The following is a 16,322-nucleotide window of genomic DNA, read 5'->3' as shown; positions in this document are numbered from 1 at the left end:
GATCACTGTCGGGGCAAACCGCCACTGTGAGCCTGTGTCTTCCCATTGCCTCATCAATCCATCATCCGCTTAGCTACTGACACCTTGGCAGGCACACACCGCTAGCCCTGCATTTGAATTGCGAGGAGCAGGCTCCACCAGGGAATACAGATTTAAAAATCTAAGATTCAAATTTATTTAAGTATTGTGAACAGCAATTCCCTTGCAAGGCATCTTCATTGCCCTTTTGCCAAGGGGGAACAGTTGGGTCTTTGTTAGAAGTACAAATTGCTTCTTAATGCAAAGGATAAAGCAGAGCCCAGGCACCTCCTTAGAATTCCTCCTGGCTCCTGCTAATGCTGCTGCATGTCAATTTTAATTTTTTGAAATTTAAACCGAGGGCTTTGTGTCTAAGCTCCATTTCGTTGGAGGGGAGGGGAGGAATAGTCAAAAAGGATTACGGATCCGGGGGGAATTGAGGATCCATAGCAATTATACTTCATTTGGGTCCCAGACACTGGTTTTAATCATATTCTAAATAGTACAAATCGACAAGACATTAGAGATTGATAAGTGTCTAACACATGTACCTGGTTATGAACTCTGCTTCCCTCAGCTGGGGGATGTTTGAGGACGGGATGAAGGGAGGAATTGCTTTCTCTCTCTGACCCTCCTCTTCCAGCCAACAAGAAGACAATACCCACCGAGGACTAGGTAGGAGACAGAAGAGACTATAAGAACTCAGTCATCACTGGGCTGCCCCAAAGTGGGGCTGGAATAAGTCCACTCCGGCTGTGGTTCCCTTTCCTTCTGCAACGTCAGGGCAGGGGCAAAGCTCCAGCCTTGGCAGAGCCGTTGCAGTCCGGCTCCTGTCCCTCTTACCTGTGAAACTGCACTAACGCTGCAAAGGGCAGTAAGCTGATAGGGAGGTAAGAGCTTCAGGAGGGAAAAATGAAATGATAAGACAATAAAATGAAAGTAAGCGCTGTTGTAAATCAGCTTAGCTCTTTTAGCTTCAGCAGAGCAACCCCAATTTACCCAAACTGAGGAGGTTACCTACTGGGGTGTTGATGAAAGATTCACCTCCTCCAACAAAAGGCTCAGGACCGCACGCACCAGTTACACACCTGTGCACTTTTAAAAGTACACAGGGTGGCTGGGATTTACCAAGGACCAGCAGGAGAAAACCTTCCCAAATGGTCTGAATCTGTCCATCTTTGGTGAGCTTTCTCTCCCAGCCCGTCTCAGGGACTGTGCAGACCCACCTACAGTCAGGTGTGGTTTCCAACCCATATACGCACTGCAAGTGCAGGGGTTTAGACAGACTGTCTCCCCCGCTGCCTTCTTAAATTTGTCAAGCGTGTTACAGGAACACAGCTTTCCGTAACTGCTGATTAAACCGCTTTTCCTATACTTCACTAACCTCTGGATCAGGCTCAGACCCAGTAAAAGCTGTTTAGGAGATCCGCTCCACACCCTCACTTTCACTTCTTTGTGACCATGTGCCGCCTTTTTACAAAACTGCACGAAGGTGCAGGGTTTCTCCCTCTCCCTCTGCTTCTTCCCAGCCCCTTTGAATCACAGTCAAGACCTAGGCAAGGCGCCCCCATCCTAACTTTAAATTTTGCTGCAAACCTAAGGGACTGAAGTGACCCCCTCCTTTACCTCCCGCCCTCCCCTGGCACCACCACAGCGCTCCTTCGCAGCACTGGAAGAGACAGACAGCAAGAAGGCATTGTCTAAAAACAAAATTTAATGTGATATTTTGGTGATTGTGGTCAATGACTGAATACTTTTGCAGACAGGAACAGGTTTGACGTTAATGACACCATCATTCACACGAGCATTGCATTGCACAGAAAAGAAAAGTTTGCACTTGACCCCATACAAACAAAGCAGCAGAGGAAAAACCAGTTACGGTCCAGTCCCACTTCGCGAATAGTCGATCTGAAAATTCATCATCATCATCAATACTCATTGACGAAAAAATGCGACCGGTTCAAATACTGTGTGCGGCACAGTCTGAACTCTGGGCTCTCTTACACCCCCTGGGAACCACTCGAGAGTTTCAAGATGCCAAGTTCCTCATGTGACACACAAAACACTGAGGCTGACAAAGGGAGAGGGGGTTCAGAGGAAATGGGGGAGAATAAGGAAGGGGATCGCTTTGTTTCACTTCTAATTCGTTTCCACAGGTGTAAAAAAAAAAACCCAACCATACAAACTGATAATGAAGCTGAAGTGACCTGTGGAGACAGCGGACACCAGCAGGAACATCGGCACGACGGGGTACAGAAACGCCAACCGACCCCACGGGTATCAGTGGCGGGGCCAGTTGTGTCGCGTCGCTCGTTTTGCGTTAATCGGGGTATAAAAGAAAGCCAGAGAAAGTGCTGTACTTATTGTTGTTGCCTCCGTGCGCTTTGCCTCCGTCCAGCTTGACGTACACCTCGTCACCGGAGTCCAGGTGCAGCACCACGCTGTTGCTGGCGTAGTCGTAGTTCTGGTCCGCGTCCTGGGCGATGGCACTGGCCCGCACCTGCCAACGCAGCCGCGGAGCACGTCACCCCCCCCGAGCCCCTCCATCAGCCCGCCGAGCCCCTCTTCCCCAGCCCCTCCATCAGCCCCCCCGAGCCCCTCTTCCCCAGCCCCCCCGAGCCCCTCTTCCCCAGTCCTCCCACTACTCCCGTGCCCTCCCTCCCGCCCCCGCTCCTCGCTTCTCCTTCCCCCCATCCCGGCGGGAAAGTTCGCAGGCCGGGAGGAGTCTGGAGTCTGTCGCGGCTCTAAGGCTGCTCCCCGCGGTGCACCCCCGCCCCGACGGCGGGGAGGATGCTCCGGCTGCTCCTTTCCGCCGGTGCCCGCGGGCGCCGCGGGGGGGGGGGGGGGGGAAGACGGGACGGGACGGGACGGGACGGGACACGACGGACGCGAGGCGGGGAGCGGCGGGGACCCACCTGCCCGTTCTTGCAGAGGTCGGCCCACATGCTGGTGCCGTCGCCGCCGCGCATGAGGATGTGGTAGGTGAAGAAGTAGATGCCGCGCACCTGGCAGGTGAACTTGCCGCTGGCCGGGTCGTAGTGGTTGCCCAGGTTGGTCACCACGTCGTCGAACTTGAGGACCTCGTAGCCTTCGTGGGGGCTCTTCAGCCCCACGTAGAAGGCGATGCGCGGCCCGCTGAAGGCGGCGCTCAGCCCGCCCGCCGCCTCGCCGCCCGCCGCCGCCCCGCCGCCGCTCCCGCCGCCGCCCGCGCCCGCCAGCGCCAGCCCGGGCAGCCCCGGCTTCCCCGCGTCGCCCCGCTCGCCCGGCGGGCCCCGCGGCCCCGGCGGGCCCGGCTCCCCGGGGGGGCCGCGGGGGCCCGGCTTGCCCGGCCGGCCCGGCTCCCCCTTGGGTCCCTGGACGAAGGGCGGCGGGGGGTTGGCGCCCAGGTCCTGCAGGGCCTCCACGGCGGCCGTGCTGCCGGGGCCGGGCGGCCGCCCGCCGCTGTACGGGTCGCAGATCATGCGGCAGGTGCCCATCATCTCGTAGTGGGCGCCGCTCTCGGCGGGCGCCTGCAGCAGCAGCAGGGGCACGGCGACGAGCAGGGCGACGGCCATGGCCAGGGCGAGCCCGGCGGCGGCCAGCAGCCGCCTCCTCCGCTGCCAGAGCCGGGCGGCGACGGCGAGCAGGTCCTCCTTGCCGTGCGAGGCAATGGTGGCGCGGGGGGGGGCGGCCGCTCCCTGCGGGGGACGGCAAAGAAAAGGCGGTGAGCCCCCCGCCGCCGGCGCCTCCCCGCCCGGCCCCCGCCTCAGCCCGCCCGCCGCCCGGCCGCTCGCCCCGCCATGCCGCCGCTCCGCTCCGCTCCGCTCCGCTCCGCTCCGAGGGGACGCGGGGCCCCGTCCGCCCGGCGGGGCTGGGCCGGCGCGGGGGCGTCGCCGCGCCGAGCGGGCGCCCGGCTCTGCCCCTCGCCCCCCGCGGCGGCGGGAGGGGGTGGGGGGACACACGGGACGCGGGGCTCGCCCGCCCCCGTCGCCGCCCCGACGTGGGGGGCGCGCAGCCGAGCGGGGCGGGACGGGGCGGGACGGGGCGGGCGGACCCACCTGCCGGGCCGGGCGGGGGGCCGGGGTGGAGCCGCCTGGGCCGGGGGGGGGGTCTCGGGGCTCCGCTGCCGCCCGCGGTGCGACCGTCGTCTGCCGCCACCGGCCCGCCCGCCGCGGCGGGGCGGAGGGGAGGGGAGAGGCGGCGGGGCGTCCCGGTGGCCGGTACCGGCGGAATCCCTGCGGCTACGGCCCCGACTGCGCCCCGCTGAAACCGGGACGGTCGGGGACGCGTCGCATTGCCGCCTTCACCTGCCGCCCGAAACCGCTTCCTCCCGCCATCCATCCCGCCAGCCCACCTCACCATCCCTATATCCCTCCGTCCCTCCCTGCCCGCGGCGGGACGGCACCTGCGCGACGGCCCGGGCCCGCCGGGGCGAGCTCCCTGCCGCCGCCGAGCCGCACCGCTTTCTGCGGGAGGGGGTCCGGGAAAGCCCCGCGCGGGCAACAAGGTCGCCCCGGCGTGTTCCCCGCGGCTTCCTCAGCCTCCCCCCGTCCAGCCGCGGCGGCCCAAAGACCGGCGGGACGACACCGCGGGTGGATCTTGCTCCTCGACACATCCAAGTGTAATTAAAGTTCGTTCCACCCGTCCCCATTTCCCGAAGGCGGGCGGGGCTTGCCAGGTGGCAGGGGAGCCCTGGGAAGAAATACCTTTAGCAGAGTTCAGGGTGGGTTACAGCACAGTATTTTGTCGGTTTCCCTGCGTAATGCTGGGTCCAAATCAAGTGGGGTTTTTTCCCCAGTGGAGAAATTGGGATTAATTGCCTTTGATTTGCTGAGTAAACGGTGCTAGTGCAGCGGGAGCTCTTGCGTCGGTAACTGCCTACAGGGATCTCCCCTCCGGAGAGTAAGTTGAGATCTTACCCACGCATCTCAGCCGTGGGTTAAGCACCCGTCCTGGAAAGAGCGTGGTACGGTGATCACACAGATTTCCTAAGGGCAACAGCTCGGTGCCCCCCCCCGCTCCCCTGGTGCAGAGGAAGGGTGAATTTCCAGCGGGTTCACCAGAGCTGAAGGCAGTCTGTTCTAAGAACCAGGCGAAGCTGCAGGTCGAAGGAAGCGAGCCGCTCAGCCTGATCCAACGCTTGTTGAAGCTGATGGCCTGGAGGCATCATATGCAAATGGTGACATACAGGCTTCTTCCGAGAACTGCAGAAACGCCCTAAAAGGACTTGGGACTCTTTTGTTAGCTTTCCTTGAAATTTAAGGAGGGGACATCAAGGCTTTCCCTTCTGGAACACATGCACTCCAGGACCAGATCTCATCTCGGTTACACCCCTGTGTGCGTCCAGCATTTTTTCCTGGAGTTATTCGGGCTTTGTTCTGCTGCTGCTGAGATCAGGATTCATCCCTGCCCCTCCAAGCCTCTCTGATTTTTTTTTTTCCACATCTATGTATTTGAAGCTGGAAGTGAAATTAATCTTGTAAATGAAAACCTTTCCCTGAGAACTGTAGATAGTCGTTTTGGAGTAACCACGTCTATTACTTAGCACAATGCATCTAAATGTTTTAAGAGATGAGATTGTGACAAAGATGTAAGTCCTTTCCTCTCCTCTGAATTACCAGTTGCATCCCACAGTGTTATTATAAGCCCCCACACCTGTCTAAAGCCTTGTAAAATGATTTCTAATAGTTGTTTCTGCTACAGCCCTAGTATAATTTTCCATATATTAACTGCGCTAAATACAAATAAATTCACAAATAGATTACACTGCTTTGCCGATCATCCCTGCTTAACCTTCTGTTAATTTCCCTTTTGTTCTGGTATTTGTCACTAGCTCGGCTCTCCCCGTGTATGTGAATCCTTGCTATTCCCCCAGAGCTTTTCAGACCCCCCCTAACGTGGCTTTTAATCGCCTGTTTCCCAAAGGCAGCAGCCACACTGTAGCTTTTCTAACCCTTTTCTGAATAATTAAGTTCTTGTATCATTTGGGCTCTTTTCCAACTTCCCTATTTGCATTAACTCTCTTTTATAATGAGGTGACCGTTGCTGGGAACTATATTCCAAATGGGGGCTCACCAGCCCCTTCTGCAAAGCCAGAGTAATTTTCTGTGGCGGGGTCTGTTATTCCCACTGATCAACAAGGACAGACAAAGAAGAAGAAACATATTCTAACTTTCAGGCGGACAAAATTGGCACAGTTCTTAATAAGGACAGTTGAGCACCTGAACGAGCAGGCAGAGAAGATTCCAGAGATATCAGCAGTTAGGTTAGGTGTCAAATTCTAGCAATTTTGTTTGGGAATAGTTTAATTGCTCCTCTGTGATGCGGTGAGATGGACTGATCACGTAGTTAATCCCTCCGTCAGATTGCTTTAAGGTAAACACAGCGCGACTTTAATGTATAACTCCAGTAGGATCTACGCTCCTGGAGACCTGGAGCTGACCGATGTAATGCATCTTGTGCCCCAAGAAATAGCACCGTGATCGATGAGGCAGCTGGTACCACCCACTGATCCTATGCTACCAAGTATTTAGGAATATAGTCGCAAAAAGGTACATGGCAACACTCAGTTTACAATGCTGATACAGGCGGCTGCTACGCTGTTAGGTGCCTGCTTTCTGCATGCAACGGGATGCACCACAGCAGTACAAGGAGCAGAAAATTGCCAGGTACCTTGCTTCATTTGAGGTGACAAGTACCAAAGCCCCTCTTAGCGTTAGGCACTTCGCGTCTTTCCAAAGTGTGTCAGGCTGGTGCTCTGTTGCAGGTGACTCAGGGCTGGCAAGACTCAAGCGCCTCCGGGTGTGCCCAGAGAGAGAGGTAAAGGCACCCACAGAGCATCTCTGGTGAAACACAAGGGGTGTCTGGACCTTGGTGTTGGATGATGGCTGAGCAGGAGCCTTGGTGGTTGCTGTTGTTAGCCAAAGCAATAATTAAGCACCTAAAAGTTTGCGTGGATCTACCTCGAAACTCCGTTTTCAGAGGCGGTGTAAGGACTCAGGAACCTGACTGCTCAGGGAAGCTTTTGACAGGTCAGGCACAATTCCCAAATTTAGACAGCCAAGAACCCAGACTCTTCTCACTGAAGCTCCAAAATTCCAGGAGCGCATGAATTTCCATCAGTTACCTTCCAGGGTGCAAGCTACCCAGGCGAGACAGGGAGAGCAGGGAAGAGAGCACCGCATGCCCTTATGTTGAATCTGTTCCTCTTTGCATAAAAAGAATTAAAGATTCATTGAGCTAGAAGGAGAGGAAGACCAAAGGTGAATATAATTTCTAGTTTAGTGGTGAGAGCACCTACCTGATCTGGAGTTTCAGTCTTTCCTCCAAGAGCTGTTTTTGAATTCCAGCCAGGAAGGTGAGGCACAAATGCAATGTGAAAGAGGGCGGGTGGCTCTGGCACACACAATTCCCCTTCCTGAAGGTCCATCTGAACTGCTGAGCTAAAGACACTTCTGCACTCCCTCATTTTCTTTTCTGTCAGAAGGTTTGCTTTTTTTTTCCCCCTTCTCAGCTACACATCCTCAGCACAAACTTAGCTCACGAACTGAAGCATGTGGTTTTCTCCACAGCCAACAAGACCCGGGCCATCCCCTGGCCAAATCCGTAACCCTGGCAGGACACAGCAGGACTCAGACCCACCGAGGTGGTGGGGGTTCTGGGCACATGCGCAGGTTGACTGTTCTGCATTTGAGGTTCTTGGAGATCGAAAGTAGGTACCTCCTGAGTTAGGTGCCTCTAGGATTGGACAGGAGCCGAGAGAACCTTTTTATTTCAGTGCTGGATTTATGTGCTTAAATTCTGCTTTAATCTCTTTCGGTTCCTTTTTTAATTTGGGCCTTAACTTGAAAAAGTAAGAAGAGCTGTGCCAGCTCAGACCTCTTATTTAGCAAAAATGTGAAGATCAAAGTAAGTCTATGGTGATACTTCCCTGGTATTTTCTCTCAACCTCCAGCAATCCATGGCTTAATGACTTCCTGAGCCATAGTAAAATACTTTTAAGAAGCTGAAATCAAGATTACTGTGAGTAAAGGCACAGACCTTGGGTCAGTACCCTCACCCATCCCAGTGAGTAGCTTTGTTTGGCTCTCTTTTGTCGTGATTGATGGAAGTTATAGATAACATTACCCTCTGATCCTCTGAAGTGCTTCATTCATTGCCTTTCTCACAAGACTCACAGATATTTCTCATTGCCAGAATTAACTATCTGGAACCCCGTGTACTCAACAGCTAGTAAAACATAATACATATAGTCCTTACGCTAAAATGTTCACATTTCTTGCTGAAAGCAAATTTGAATCTGTTAACGTTCAGAATGCGTATATTATTATTTCCATTCACAAAATATAAAAGATAATGATACTGATTATTTTTGCTTAATGGAGGGAAAAGTTTAGAAATGGTTAGGCTTATTGTATTAACTGCCATCATTCTCCACAAATACCATGCACTTCTTTTTAACCTAAGCTGGGATTTCCAACAGTACTTGTCTTAAGAGCACAGTGCTGAATTTACTCCCACTTGATGGACCCAGTGGGTACGTGGGGTCCTGCACAGCAGAAAAAAGCATTTTATTACATAGAACAAGGACAGGAGCTGGCTCTTGTCTTACTGTCTGTAAGGCAGAGTTGCAATAGCCCACAGAAGCTTGTGCTGCTGTAGCAATACATAAAATTCGGTCCATATAGCCAGAATCAAGCACCCTGTACTGACACAGTATCCATTACAGATCCTGCACAAGGAGAAGTACGAGCACGATCCAAACAGACATTGCAGTTGAATAGGCTTCGTTGTATGTACTGATCACTGTGAACTGCTGCTATTTGCGCTTTACCATATCTACTTGCTGTACATGGAAGACAAAATCTGCTGGCTCTCTCTTTGCAAGGGGGGCTGTTTGGGCAAATATGTTTAGCTGTTTACAAGCGAGAGCAGCTCACAAACCCCAGATCTGCCTTCAGGGTGCTGCTTAGAGAAATACCAAATGGTGTGGAGAGAATCAGTGAAAGCCAAATGCCTTCACATCCCCCAAAGAGGTGCTGTTCACCAAACTCAGGAGACCTCAACCTATATTTTCCGGAAGAGATCAGTCAGAGCAACTGAACCTTGCTTCCCACTTTTGACCCAGTGGGACTTTTGCCCTTGCCTTCTCTCAGAGCAGGGTCATACCTACCCTGAAGTTAATTCATCAAAGCTTAGATAAATTCTGTGGGAACAGAAAAACCTGAAGCTGGTGCTGAAGATGCTTGGTCCAAACGTACGTGGCTGCTCATGTCCCCAAGAAACTGTTAGGAAATGTATGGGAGCAGCAGCCGCTACCTGGTCCCGGCAGCTGGGGTGATGGAGGAAATGTTAAGGAGCTCCAGGCTGCTTGGGAGCTCCCCATTCCCGGAGCAGGTCTTCAGCTGAAGCTACAGTAGGTTTAGAAAGAAACAAAACTGTCCTTAACAAAAGGCAGGATCTGAGCAACACCACCTATCAAACTATCAGGTTTGAATGACGTCTTGCTTAAAAACAGTAGATTAAAATGAAGCAAGCCGCCAAGTTTGCTTGCCCTTAACCAGCTCAACGCTGGAATTTGGGTCACAGCAAGAGCAAATTCAACTCTCCTTTCCTAAACCTCTGCTTCTCAGTATGTGTTTACAAACTGCTTGAGGAGAAACAGGTTGGCCCTAGATTTGTCTTGTTCAATTTGTCTCCTTAGATAACTAATGCTTTTCCAGTGTGACTGCTGTAATAACTCTGCACTATCTATACAATCAAGCATCTGCTTTTTTAATTGAGCTAGGGCCTTCCGTACAAAATACAAATAATGAAATAATAATTAAGCACATTTATGGTAAACACAAGAGTAACCTGAATTTGGAGGTCTAGCAGAAAAAAGAGATCTTCCCCTTGCCTTCTGAATATAACACATATGCACTTGGCCAAGCTGCTCAACAATGTGTGTGTGTATAAAACCAAATCCCTGGCAAGCTCTCTAGCTGAAAGTTACCCATTTCCCTCCTGAACCCTCTGAAATGCCTGGCAGGACTCAACTCTCAAGCCTTCATGACTTCAGAAGAGGGAAGGGGGAAGCTGGAAGGTCAGAGCGCTAAAATCAGTCCATTTATGCAGATCCCTTGTCTTAATTTAGCAAAATATCCACACCCAACCACGAGGCTGATTATTTCTATTCTGTGAAGGGAAAAATTGCTGCAGGGAGTTGATGTGCATGGACAGCTGGTTTCACCAGGATGAAAGACACACATTAAAAATGCTTTTGAAGTGCATTTGGGCTTCCCTCCGGGAGTTTACTGAACCTGCAGTCAGGTACCAGAGAGAATTTGTCCCCTGAAGGCAAAGACAAGAATAAAATTAGTAAGAAATAATAGCCAAACCCACAGGTGTGACAGATGGCATTGTATGGACATCTGTTGGAATAACATTCAGTTACCATGATAAACTTTTACCCTACGTCCCCCAGAATTATATGTGTTCCTCTGTTAGTCATGTAGCATGAAAAGGAAGATGTGAGGATTGGAGACCCAAAGCTAGGGATGTCAGGAATTGGCCTTACGCCTCCATCGGGTGTAGGAAACACACAGGGAGCAGGGTGTAAAAGCCGGAGGAAGGCATATGGACAAGGTGGGGCAGATGGTCCGGCTCCGTGATGCTTTGCTCTGGTTTACTGGTGCCCAGTGGAGAGGAGTCATTCTGCTGAGCAGAGGCAGCTGTAAGTTTTGTGCAGAGACAAGTTGCTTTGTTGCATTCAGACAAACAGCCCCAGATGAAGAAGTGTGACTGCTGTTTCTGGAGTAAGGGTAGTTTGGGGTGTTGCTAGAGAGGAGAGAGAGAGCTGGAGGCAAAGGTCAAGGAGAATCAGTCCTGGCGCAATGGCACGGATCAGCAGGACAAGCTCCTGTACCTCTGGGATACTCAGGGAATTAATAACCAGACTGTGACAACTGTTTTTGAAAAAGCCTGGTTAAGCTGAGAGAAAGAGTAACTGTGAGAGAAAAACATGGATTTCTGTAAAAATGAAGCTTAAATAAACAGCAAACCAAAGTAGGCAAGATGGATTTGTGAGATTTTAAAAAAAATGTTTGATTTAAACATGGTGAAATTGTCCCAAAATATATAGCCAGCTATGATGACTCTTCAATATAAACCCAAATTAAAAGCATGACAATGGGCTTTATTTAGAAACATCCTGACCTTTCTCGTATGACTCTTGTCCTGCCTTCTCGTTACTTGTCATTCTCAGTCACTGTATCTTGTTTAAATGAAAAGTGTAAGCTCTTCAGGGCATAGGACTGCATCTTTTTTTTTCATCTGCTGTGTACAAACAATGCATGCAGCAGGGAGACTCTTAAAACTGTTAAATAAAACACAAATAAAACATTTAATCTCCAACTTTGCAACTTTACTGAATTTCTTCACGCACACAGAAAAAACCTCTAGTGTGGATATTAGTAAGAAGTTATTTGCTCACATAAGTAGAAGTTAGGCTAAATAATCATCATAGAAAAGCAGCGCTCTCCTTGGTAATGATGTATATTAAATCACAGAACGGTTCCTGGGGGAAAGCAGTGGAAGCCCATTGCTTGGGATTTTGAGAGCAAGGTTGGGCAATGCCAGAGACCGCACTGCAGGGCTCGGTGCCCCGCTGGCAGGAAGACGAATGAGAAGCCCTAACAGTCTTCTCTATTTTGTTCTTCTATGATCCTTATAAGAGAGATTGATGCTGACAGCATCCAGGTGGTGCGTCCATGACTCAGCTGTCACGTCACTGCTTACAGCTTAAAGCCAGTGAGTCAAGGAATGAAAAACAGGTGGAAGGAGGAGGAGAGCCCTCCCGAAGTGCTCACCTCCAGCCATCTCTCGCTAAGCGAGCGGGGCCAATTGCAGACCACAGGGACGCGGAAGAAGGAGAGGCAATGACAGAAGGAACGGCTGGTCACCTTCCTCCAAGGGCAGCAGGGTTGCAAGCCATTCTCCACGCTTTACGTGGTGTGGAAGAAAAGCCTGGTGTGAGTTAATGGACTTCTGCGAGCCAGAAGTGTCCACCCTATGTGGTAGGTCTGTGGCCCACTGACTCTTGTAGCTATGCTCCGTAGGCAAAGCTGTAGATGAAGTAAATATTAAATCCATCTAGTTTAGTTCATGCTAGACCGAAAAGGTAACACCACAGATGTCTGGCCACATATTTTCATCAATACAAAGGTTACTATTATGGATCTGATTTCAAGTGACACCCTAAATCCTGTTCTGGGAACGGGTGCTCAATGTGCCAGTGACTGTGACAACAGACACTGTTTCTCTGAGAAGCCAAGAAGTCCTAGAAGAGAGAAACAGGACTCCTTGGAGGCAGACTCCTAGGTTCAGGTGGCTTCTGAGACACTGCTCTCTGTCTGGGAAGGTTCACAAAAGAAATCTGCTACACCCGAGATCTAAACCTGAATCGAAGTTTTTTGCCACTGCCTTGATTGCAAGGCCAGCCTCTTGTAATTCACAGTAGCAGAAGGTCAGTGGCATCTCTGGAAGGTGGGTATTGCACCGCTGTCTCTGCCTTTGGGCATGATCCACGTCTAACACATGGAAATCTCTCCAGGGATGGAAACTTCATAACCTACCCAAGAAACCTGTTGCAATGCTTCATAATGTCTCCCATTCACAAAAACATTTTCCAGCATCTGATCTTAATTTCTCCACTGCAGTTTAAGCCTCTAATTCCTTGTCTTATCCATCACGGGCAGAGCAAGCAGGTGATTCCCTCCCCTTCGGTGGTAGCCTTTCACACGCTTAACAATTGCTACCTTGCTTCCCTGGCCAGTCTGTCCTTTAGAAGCTCAGTCCATTCCACCTTTCTTCATCACTGTTTTTTTTGTAGAGCTCTGGTCATTCCTACTGCTCCCCCTGGACTTTCTCCCATGGTCCACAGGTTTTTTGATGTGCAGTGCTCAAAACTGCGCACAGGAGTCTTTGGCCAAACCTTTCTATTCATCTATTTCATAACAGCACATCATTGTTGACTCGTATCCAGCTTGTGATCCCTGTCACCCACGAATCCTTCTCCAAAGAGCAGTCAGCACCCTGCACCCTGTACATCCCTGAATGCGTCACCTCCCAGTTGTCCCTGCTGAATGACATTCTTGTCTCCTTCCCATGAAATCTTTGATTTGCCACTATTATTTGGACTTCTCAGCCTCTCCTTCAGCCTGCCAGCTGTCACTACCTGCTTTTAAGTATTCCCTGTCCCACCGTCGGTGTCTTTACTAGTGATATAAATAGTACCAGCCCCCTAGAGAGTCCCACCTTCCCTTTTGGCAATGACCAGCTGATACCTTCTCTTTTCAGCTCAGTTTTATAGCCATCCTACAATGTTTTGGATGTTCCTGCAATGTTAGGAACTTCCTAGTTCCCTTACAAGAATATCATGTGTAACAGCGTTAAAAGCTTTTTAAAAGTCGAGATATATGGTACCTACTGCTTTGCTACACACACAAAGAAGAAAATAATATTGGTATGAAACAACCAACTCCTGACAAAAAGAAAAGTGTGCTGGCTATTATTTATCCCTTTATTATATGAGTATTGCATGTTTTGGTAGCTGCCGGGAAGCTTGTTATGCATTGGCACCCTCTTCTGCAAAGTGCTATGCAAACTCAGAAGCAAAAGATGGATCCTGCACCAAGAAATTCACAATCTAATTAATCTTAATTTTTTCCCCAAAAGAAAATATCAGCTCCTTCCTTATCAGACTTCACATTGAAACATCTAGGAAAAGGAAAGTATTCATTCTGCAAACCTGTTTTATCACAAAACGAGACAACCACTTCTTTTCAAGGAGTCCCAAACAAGTAGTTATTACTGGCATCATCAAGAGCCATATCTAAGTCTTGATATTAACTGCATTAAGCCTTGCTTAAGGCTAAAAGACATCATCTGTCTGCATCCCCCTCACTGTCTGCTCACTCACTGTCTGCTCCACCTAGGATGCAAGTCAGGCAGTTCTTCAGTTTTCAAACCTGACTGCTTCCAGTATGAGTGACACATCTTATGGTGACACAACTGCTGCAGGGTCTGCAGGAATTGTCTGAAAGCCAAGAGCTCTGTCCAAAGGAAGGAAAAATGGCAAGGATATAGTTATGTGAAGTGAATGAGTAAAAGGCATCAACTCCAAGTCTGCAAGGCACAGTAATTGAAAACGTGGCATTTTGTACTGCTCCTGCTATGCAAAGTAAACCAATTTTAAATAAGTGCTAAATCATGGCACTGATTGTGGCGAGCAATGAAACTTGATCTTATTTTATGGAGTTTTGATCTTCACAGACACAGGGAAGACCATTATCAAGCTAAAGTATTCCAGCCAGATAGTCTCTGACTGTATATTTGCAGAGCACCTGTGACAGCAAAACGTGGGCTCTGCTGTTGCTTTCTGGAACCAAAGAGTTAGTAACAACTAATGTTGCTTATACGTGCAAAGCATTTGGAATTAATTACAGTTTTGTGCTCTATTTAAGTGTGCTTTTAATTACTTTTGATTAGGATAAAGAGGATCATTTTCTTTTACCAATTCTCAGGATATTCAGAACATCTGGAAACTGAAGCAATCCTTTGCACACTGGGTTATTAGTGTAAACTTCAACATTTCCACAGAAAATGCTCCATGAGTGGGGAATGGCTGAGGCACCTGGCATGACATGGACGACCTGGGACCTTGGTGCCACAGAAATGGCTGGACATGCAAACCTTTCCCTACAGTAGACAGACACGATCTGTTGCTCGATCACGCACATTTGCCGAGCTTCTAGGTGTTTAGAGGCCAGAATGCCAAAAAGTCCAAATTGGAAACACTTATTTTACCCATCCATCTTGCCTTCTCCCATGCAGCAGCTGTCTGAGATGAAGTGTTGATGAGCCTGCCATCAGCCCTGGCTGGTACCAGCAGGGAATGGGAGTCTGTTCTGGTTTGGCATAGCAGGTGCCCGTGCAATGCAGCTCACTCTCCATCTGCCTCACGGCTCTATTAAATCACGCCTTTAAAGGCTGCCATTGAAGGCCCTCTGCTCGTTTTGGTGGGGACCTTGCTGAAGTGGACCCCAGCTTGCCTGAAGAATGGAGATCACTGCTTCAGCAGCTGGCAAAACCCAGCTCCAGAGAAGAGGCAGAGGTCATCAGCCCAGAAACTGCCCAGTGTGGGTGGCCCCACAGTGCCTTGCTCAACTTTGCTGTCACATCCACAGCTCTAAAACCTCCCCTCCAGCCAGACCGTCGTGGCACATGAAGCACACACTTCCATAAATAACATTAAAACAATTATGCTTCTCTGTGGGACAGACTGAGAAGAGAAGAGAAGAGAAGAGAAAGAGAAGAGAAGAGAAGAGAAGAGAAGAGAAGAGAAGAGAAAGGAAGGGAAGGGAAGGGAAGGGAAGGGAAGGGAAGGGAAGGGAAGGGAAGGGAATGGGAAGGGAAGAGAAGAGAAGAGAAGAGAAGAGAAGAGAAGAGAAGAGAAGAGAAGAGAAGAGAAGAGAAGAGAAGAGAAGAGAAGAGAAGAGAAGAGAAGAGAAGAGAAGAGAAGAGAAGAGAAGAGAAGAGAAAAGAGAAGAGACGAGAAGAGAAGAGAAGAGAAGAGAAGAGAAGAGAAGAGGAGAGAAAAGGAGAGAAGAGAAGAGAAGAGAAGAGAAGAGAAGAGAAGAGAAGAGACGAGAAGAGAAGAGAAGAGAAGAGAAGAGAAGAGAAGAGAAGAGAAGAAGGAAAAGCCAATGCAATGAGTCCAGCATCTTCATCATGGCATCACAGTAAGTATATCATCTTTTATCATGGAGGGACTGTGCTACAGCCAAGGATGGAGCCCAGGCAGGCTGGTTTTGCAGCTGAACGCAGCCCTGAGGCTCTATGCAGGACCTCCCACCATGATGCTGCCCCAGAGGATCTGTGCTGATGCAATTGGGAAGCAGGCACGGATGCCAGTGATTTACTGGGAGTGCAGAAGGCTGCTCACTTTAATATATGGCACAAATGGCATGAGAGTGTTAATGGAATTTATACTGTAAAAAAATTATCTCGGCACAAAGTATGGAATTACTTGGGAGGATTTATGCAACAGACATAAAGTCCAGTGGAAACAGTCTAACCTTTCTGAGGCTTATTAAGTTTTCTCTTTATTTATGGAAATGTCTTAATTTATGCAAGGTGAATGCCAGTAAAAATGCTATAGATATAGTCAGAACCTAGCTCTTGCTATTTATAGACTTCCACAGATACATTCTGCTCTTGTTTACATCAGGAGTAAAATTATTTGAAGTCACTGGGCCCAAGCCAAAATCATCTACATGATTCTG

The 16,322-nt window shown here is 49.9% G+C and overlaps 1 protein-coding gene across 1 annotated transcript; it reads right to left on the bottom strand.

The window, feature by feature from the left end:
- Window positions 1-1,711: 1,711 nt before the first annotated feature.
- Window positions 1,712-3,873, bottom strand: C1QL2 (complement C1q like 2). Its single transcript, XM_052792473.1, has 2 exons — window positions 2,934-3,873; window positions 1,712-2,518 (listed from the first exon to the last, which is right to left on the bottom strand). Exons 1-2 carry the CDS (start codon window positions 3,570-3,572, stop codon window positions 2,339-2,341), a joined length of 819 nt encoding a protein of 272 aa, XP_052648433.1. The 5' UTR covers window positions 3,573-3,873; the 3' UTR covers window positions 1,712-2,338.
- Between the last annotated feature and the right edge of the window lie 12,449 nt (window positions 3,874-16,322).

Source organism: Harpia harpyja, chromosome 7 (assembly GCF_026419915.1).
Source record: "Harpia harpyja isolate bHarHar1 chromosome 7, bHarHar1 primary haplotype, whole genome shotgun sequence".
Taxonomy (NCBI): domain Eukaryota; kingdom Metazoa; phylum Chordata; class Aves; order Accipitriformes; family Accipitridae; genus Harpia; species Harpia harpyja.
This window is presented reverse-complemented; position numbering and strand designations above follow the sequence as displayed.